The sequence below is a fragment of the Trachurus japonicus genome, chromosome 16, assembly GCF_045865225.1.
Source record: "Trachurus japonicus isolate A0001 chromosome 16, Traja_1.0".
NCBI lineage: Eukaryota > Metazoa > Chordata > Actinopteri > Carangiformes > Carangidae > Trachurus > Trachurus japonicus.
In genome coordinates, this window is record NC_140922.1 from 17,588,517 (window position 1) to 17,595,967 (window position 7,451).

The 7,451-nt window shown below is 42.1% G+C and overlaps 1 protein-coding gene across 4 annotated transcripts in view; it reads left to right on the forward strand.

Moving 5' to 3' along the window:
- gramd1a (GRAM domain containing 1A) overlaps positions 1-6,018 on the forward strand; it is a 32,847-nt gene extending 26,829 nt beyond the window's left edge. For 3 of the 4 annotated variants that reach the window (XM_085802291.1, XM_085802292.1, XM_085802293.1), the window contains 4 exons: positions 647-731; positions 2,147-2,254; positions 3,036-3,156; positions 3,846-6,018. In XM_085802291.1, the coding sequence (XP_085658417.1) occupies positions 647-731; positions 2,147-2,254; positions 3,036-3,156; positions 3,846-3,947 (416 nt within the window). In that variant the 3' untranslated portion in view covers positions 3,948-6,018. Of the gene's footprint in view, positions 1-646; positions 744-2,146; positions 2,255-3,035; positions 3,157-3,845 lie in introns of those variants that run through there. The other variant, XR_015037859.1, reaches the window with a different exon arrangement.
- The last annotated feature ends 1,433 nt before the right edge of the window (positions 6,019-7,451 follow it).

A 7,451-nucleotide genomic window follows, 5' to 3' on the forward strand; every position in this document is an offset into this window, starting at 1 on the left:
CCCTGTGTGTACTATTGATGACATTTGGTGCAGTTCTGAGCATTATTTTGGGCAAATGGTGGCGTTTTGGTTGCGGTCAGACAGTGGATCCGGACAGCACCGTGTGTGGCGATATTGCGGTATTTGCTGAAGTTGGTGGATCTCGTGAATGTAGCGGTCGGGCAAATTGATCTCTCGAGGGGGGGTCTAACTCGGTGTTACGGTGTGTTTGACCATGGTTTACACTTACGCCGGAATTTCACTTTAACATCCCCTCTGGTGTTGTTTATTTACTCATAACTTTACTCTATAACTTTTAGTTGATTCCCTGCTACATATAATGTATCCAAAACATCTTTTATCAGTGTTTAAAATGCTTCATTTACATCCACATTGTTGTGTGTCTTCAAAATGTACAGGATTCACATTTTACATAAACCATTGCAAAGCACGGTAACAGGTCACAAACCTCGTCACAAAAGTCTGACTTAGAAAATCCAAATGAAATTCATAAAATGACATTTTTCCTGAAACAACTGCTGTTTTTTGCTCATGGAAGGTACATTTTAAAGGCCTGTAAACATGAAAACATATTGCTGCTGGAAATCTGTATCCAAAACACAATGGGAACCCCGACTGATCATTGTCTAAAATGTGTCTTCCCTAGGTGCTCAGTATATGAAGCTGGGAGAGCGTTCGCGTGGTGGAGGTCACAACAGTATATCCACCATCCTCCTCATCGTCAGCTTCATGTAAGTCCAAGTGTGTGTAATCGGTGTGTGTGTTTGTGGCCCCGAGTTCAGACCTTCCGATTCCTCTTTTTCACTTCCTTTCTCGAATGGTTTATGTTTTCCTGTACACACACAGGCCACATGAATCTTATGTACTACAGAGTAAGAGATTCTCTGAGTGAACAGTTAGTGAGTCTACACATAAAAGCATGTGTGTGTGTCCTTGCATGTGTTCCTTCCCCCTAGTAATACCAGACATCCTTTCCTATATTGTGTCATCCAGTGCGACTTAGGGAGCTCCTACCTGATCAAATCCCTGGTTTGATTGATTGTATCATTTTGATTCTACTAGTTTCCAGCTGTTCTATCCATGTCTGGATGCTCCGTCATCCAGACATGTTGGAAGTGGATCTTCTGCATACTAACAGCTTCACGATGCCTTTCTCTCGCTATTTCTCTTCTTCTTTTCCCCTCCCTTTCTGCAATACTTCTTGTGCGTAGGATCTGTATCAGGTTCGTATAAGAGGCTTTGATTTTACACCAATGGCTGCACAAGTATGAGCAATGATTTTCTCACAGGAAAAATCCACCATTTTGCTGCATTTTGCCCTGTGTGTCTTTAAGTTTCATCTTGCGCCGCCACCGATAGCCTTGAAGCAGCTTTACACTGTTGTTATCACTGAAGAGGATCAGGGCTGATTCTGTGACTACTACACTTTAATACTAATAATAATGGTTTACATTTAAATAGCACTTTTCTATTGTTACCTGATACCCAAAGCGCGTTCTCTCCGTTGTACCTGCTGTAAAGGACAGGTAGAGAATGGAGGTAGAGAGCAAGGTTTATGTCTATGATCACTGCTGCCTGTGGACAAATAGTTATTTGTGTCAGAAATGTGACTGTTGACCTGGACCTGGAAAACCTGGAAAATGGTTGACCAATTTTCCAGTCACGGAAAACACATGGAAAATTAGGAAAAAAAAGTCAAATGGCATTGTTCTATGATACATTTGTCATAATTTCTAAGCATGTAAGAGATTATCTCATAGATAAATTAGAGCCAAGGACTGCACATCTTTACATCAGACTTCTGGGGGGTGAGAGAGAAGAATAAATAAACATAGAAACAATCTGGTTAAATGTACAGAATAAGGTACAACTGTATTCTCCAAAGCATGAATGGGGTATGGTGTGATGACATGTCATATTGTAGTAGCTGAAAATGACACGTCACACGACATCAGTACAGTTGGTGACACAGGGTTCGGATCAAGGTGGATTTTTCCTGTAACATAATTTGACCTCATTGAGATTATTTTTGAGCTGGTTTGTTAGTAAATAGACCCTGACAGCACGAACAATCCTGAATTATTGCTGTGTATAACTCAGTGATGCTCTTCACTGAAGGATTTGCTCTCTCCTCTCTCCCTGTCAGTCTGGTGGTGCTGGTGGCTCTCAACATGCTGCTGTTCTACAAGCTGTACGCTCTGGAAAGAGCAGCCCATACACTGGAGACATGGCACTCCTACTCTGTTGCTGACAGGTAAACACACACACTGCACTGTTTTCCATGCAAATATGCCGGAGACTCTGTTATCTCCACCCCTCGCCCAGCGGGATCGTGGTGTTAATTGGTGTTTGGTCTCAGGCTTATGGAGTTATTCTTGTGGGATCTGAGGTCGTAACGTCCCTCAGAGTTTTAAGTCACCGCAGAGCAACAAAATAATCTGTTGCCTTTTCAAGGTTATGTCTATAAAACTGGATTTAAAGCTGCCGGGATCAATATTTTTTCTAATGATGGACTCAGAGAATCATCACCGGAGCACAGCTGCGTCCTTCGGCTCACTGATTTAGTTCTCTGACCCGCAGCTCCAGCGTTTTGATTCACTCCTCACCAGCGTTGCTGCCGGCCACAGCTGTTTTCAGTGAGGACGAGCTCGGCACTGGTGAACGTAGTGGAGCATCCAGCAGCTAAAAAGCCATGTGTTTCCCTTCAGGAGTTAGTGGAGAGCAAACAAGAGCTAATGGGAGGTTAAACATTGAATTTACATTTTCTTTTTTTAAAACGTTTTTAATATTTCAATTTCAAGTGTACATGGGAACAATTGCATCAGTGCAGTAATATGTTTCCTACAGTCACACTCACTAAATCTAGATCTAGTAAAGGTAAATAAGAAACATCAAAGTATCAAAAGAAATTCAGATAAATAGGAATAAAAAAGAAGCATCAATGCCTCCATGTTTTCTGGGTATCATTTCCTTTTCAGTCAGTCACATGTTTCAGTGGCTTGTTGACTTCACACCTTCCCCTCTTGTCTCCTCAGTCCTCTGCCCCAGACGGCTGGAGAGTGGGCTCAGGTCTTGCAGCTGCAGAGACAGTTTCACCAGGCTCAGCTCAGCAAGTGGCAGCAGATCCTGCAGTCCTCGGTTACGCTTCTAGACCAGGTGTGTGCATGTGTTTCTTCATTATTGTATGTTATATGCATGTTTTTTTCCCCCACTGTCCTTTCTTTCTTTCTTTCTTTCTTTCTTTCTTTCTTTCTTTCTTTCTTTCTTTCTTTCTTTCTTTCTTTCTTTCTTTCTTTCTTTCTGTCTTTCTTTCTTTCTTTCTGTCTTTGTTATATTCTTCTTTTTACACCAATGATGATTTAAGTACTCTCAGGTGTGTTAATCACTTGATTGATCTGTCTGTCTGTCTGTCTCTGCAGTCCTTTGTCCTGAGGACGCTTCTTGACCAGGTGTGTGTGTTTCTTCATTATGGAAGTTATATGCATGTTTTTTTCCCCCACTGTCCTTTCTTTCTTTCTTTCTTTCTTTCTTTCTTTCTTTGTTTGTTATATTCTTCTTTTTACAATGATGATAAAGCATCTATCTATCTATCTATCTATCTATCTATCTATCTATCTATCTATCTATCTATCTATCTATCTATCTATCTATCTATCTATCTATCTATCTATCTATCTATCTATCTATCTATCTATCTATCTATCTATCTATCTATCTATCTATCTATCTATCTATCTATCTATCTATCTATCTATCTATCTATCTATCTATCTATCACAGCGCTGCATTGTGTCTTAACTGAAGTCTTTCTCACCCCCCCCCCCCCGACCATGTTTCTCCCCCAGATGAAGCAGTCTTTAGAAAAACTCCACCGGGGCATCGTGGTCCCGGAGGTGCAGCAGGACCCGCCCACTGACCCCCCCTCGGAGCCCCTGGCTGAGCCCTGAGCCCAGAGCCCTACCTCTTCTGGCCAACACCACTCTGACTGTTCCCCACCTCTGAGGACACTCTGGCAGACGCTCCGCTCCGTTCACCCTCTTTTTCCTCCCCTCCTTTTCCAAATAACAAGAAAACCGGGTTTGGCACACGCAAGGGGGGGGAGGGGGGGGGTAGGACTACATTACCCACAACTCCTGACTGACTTGAAATGGCTGCGATCGCTCCTCAGCCTCAACCGGTAACAACTTCGGTGAACTCGTTCGGACTGGAAGCCATCAGGACCACAGCAATAATCTACCTACAGCTGCAAGTCACCTGTACGGAGCGTACGGAAACGGGCCACTGGTGGGCCCGTCCACGCCGTCCGCTCCTCAACCATCACACAAGACGTTTCCAAAATGCTCAACCGGTGTTTCAGAATACAGTTGAATTCAGGCTTTCCTTCCCGATTTCAATGACGATCATCACAGACCTCAGCGTCTCCTCTGATCTGCACCGTTGGAACAGACCCGGTGAAGTCCGAGTCCTGGGAACAGCTCGGACAGCCTTGCCTCTAGTGAACGCCTGCTGAAACAAAAAGGGGAACACCACCTGCCGCGTGGATGTGAGGAACAAAAACATGCAGGAGGAGAAAAGAGAGTGCTGACAGGAGCAGGACGCCTCTCTCAAGTCTGCCAGAGGTTTTTTTTCTTTTTCTTTCCTTCCATGTCCGAGTTGCGCCGGACCCGGAGGCCGTCGGTCCTCTGCGAGAGGGGACGAGGAACATTTCAACACCAGACACTTTAATCCTCACTCTGATTTTTAGATGTGAATTGTACATCGGAGGATAAACCCCAAACACACTCCCACTCCTGCTGTTCCTGTCAGGGTTTTATCTTTTTTCAAACTCAGCGTGTGGGGTTGTTTGTTAGGTCATCAAGCTGTTTCTCGGACCGATACAGTATTTATTATTACCAGTGACTCGTCACCTGAAGTCCTGTCCTGCTCTTAAGAAGTCATGTGGTGGGTATTTTGTGCTCTGATTTGCTGTTGCGGTGCGGACCAAGAGGAGCTACACGAGAAGATGACTGGCCACAGCAATAACGACAATAGTGATTCTAGTACTTTTTGAATGTTTCAACAAAGTAGTATATAATTATTATAATAATAATAATAATAATAATAATAATGATGAGGATGAACTTTGTGTGAATGTGCGTAGAAGCAGTGAAAAACCCAAGCAAAGATGATGTTGACTTGACAGAAGTATGCGTGTGTGTTCATGAGGAGTCCTCACTGTTACATTTTCAGATGTTATGTTTTCATATTAGCATTTCTTTATATATGTGTATAATTTTTTTTTTTTTTTTTTTTGAGAGGGGGGCGGCGCGTTTGTTTTTTGTTTTTCAGGTTTGGTCGCTCACTCTTTGTGTCACAGAGCCAGACCGTAACAGTTCAGGATTTACCGTAGACTTGATCAGGTAGAAAAGTAAAATATCACAACAGTCAGCTACTTATGGGCCAGACATTTCAAAATAAAAGGACCAACAGGAACTTTGCAGGCCCGAGTGGAGAAAAAAGGGAATCTGTTTTGCAGTATTGTTTTTTTTGTTTGTTTGTTTGTTTGTTTGTGTGCGATTTCACTTGTCTTCTCTTTTTATTGAATTTCTTTTTCTATCTTTATTATTTCAGGTCATCCTTGTTTATTTTCAACCCGTCTTTGGCCTCTGATGTGAGAACGTCACGCTCACCTGATCTCCCTCTGTTTCTTATTCTTCCTCTCATCACTCCACCCACACTCTTCCTCTCTTGCCTCCGTGTGCTCCCTCTTCCCCTTCACCCACTCACTCTCTCTCTCTATTTCACTGAAAATATGGGCTACAGAAGCCAGAGGGCCCTGCTGTGCACGGCCATCCGCAGAAAACAAAAGGTTGTAATATTTATTTAGGGAGGGAGTGAGGGAGGGAGTCTGGGGTGGGGTGGGGTGGGGTGGGGGTGGGGGGGGGAGAGAGAGAGACGGCTGAGGAGCGGGAATGAGAATGTACTGTAAAGATGTGATTGTACACCACGCCATGGAGAGAAATGAAAAGTTCTAAAACATGCAACAAGTCCTCTGTCGTCTTTGAGTCTGTGTGTGTCCACCTCAAACCAGTCACTATCATTTTCTGAACAGTTTTTTTAGTAGGGAAAATATATATATTTTATATATAATATATATATATATATATATATAATATAATTATTTTTTTTGTCTACTCAGCATACTCTACTTTTGTCTACTGTATTTATAATATACTATAATTATAATAGAAACACATCCACACATGCATACCATTATTGTCTCATATATATTTATGTGTGTGTATGTGTGTGTTTCTATTATAATGATAGTATATTATAAATGCATTAGACAAAAATAGTAAGTTGAGTAGATGAAAAATATATAACAATAATGTGAGTGTGTATGTGTACAGGAGATTATTATATAATCAGATAAAGAACAACACCTTTGCTTGATTTAATCAGGGACTAAACAGCACAGTGATGAGACATCATCTTCTGTGAGTGTACAGTGATCTTATCTAAAGAGACGTTCTGTCATGAGATATAAACACTGACTCGGGGACTTTTTTGTGCTCGCTGTCTGTAAACTTGTCTGCCTCGTTCAACTCCCTGAACTCAAGCAGTTGAAAATGGAAGCAGGCTGACAACACACAACATTTCAATGCATGAACATAACAGACTGCTCAGGTCTTATTGATTTGTCGACCAGCAGACACAAGTTAATAGGCTCCTGGCTCCTGTCTGACTGTTAAAACAAGGTGCTGCCCAACACACAGGGCTAAATATGGCTTCAGAACAACAGGCGCCCAGCTGCTCTCACATTCCCACAAAGTGTTGTTGCATCACCTCACCCCTCCATTATGAACAGCCCCAACACAACCAGCAACTGCTTTCTAAACATTATCCTTTCTTAGTTTTGTTGTAGCGGGATCAGGACCCCAGGCCAGGGCCTGGCACCATTTAGCCATTGTATGTATGTTGTTTTTTTTTAATAGAATTCTGTTTCATTTCCCTTTTTCTATAAGAAGAGAAGCAAAATGTGTAAAGACACTGAGGGTTTTCTGACACCTCACTGCATATCGACCATCCATACATCTGCATTCACTACCAGGCTCAACAACTGTGAATCAAGCCAAACACAACAAGATTTCTCTCTTACGAATTTAATTGTTTGTTTGTTTTTCCAGTGTATCACTATGAATTTTATTTTGACAAGCAACATTCCCACACCTACATGAAGTGAAAACAGCAGTTTTAGTTGTCACTGCTGAAAGAAAACACATGGACACAAGCAGCGTGGTGGTTATCGTTCCACTGGTCGGTTCATCTGTGCAGGAGGAGCAGACGTTAATGGGCGACGTCATGGATCGGTCATTTGGCAGTGTACAACATTTCTTGGATGTCACTCTATCTTTAGGCCTTTTTTTCTTTAAAGATTGAATCTTTTTTTTGGATATTTAGTGTTTGTA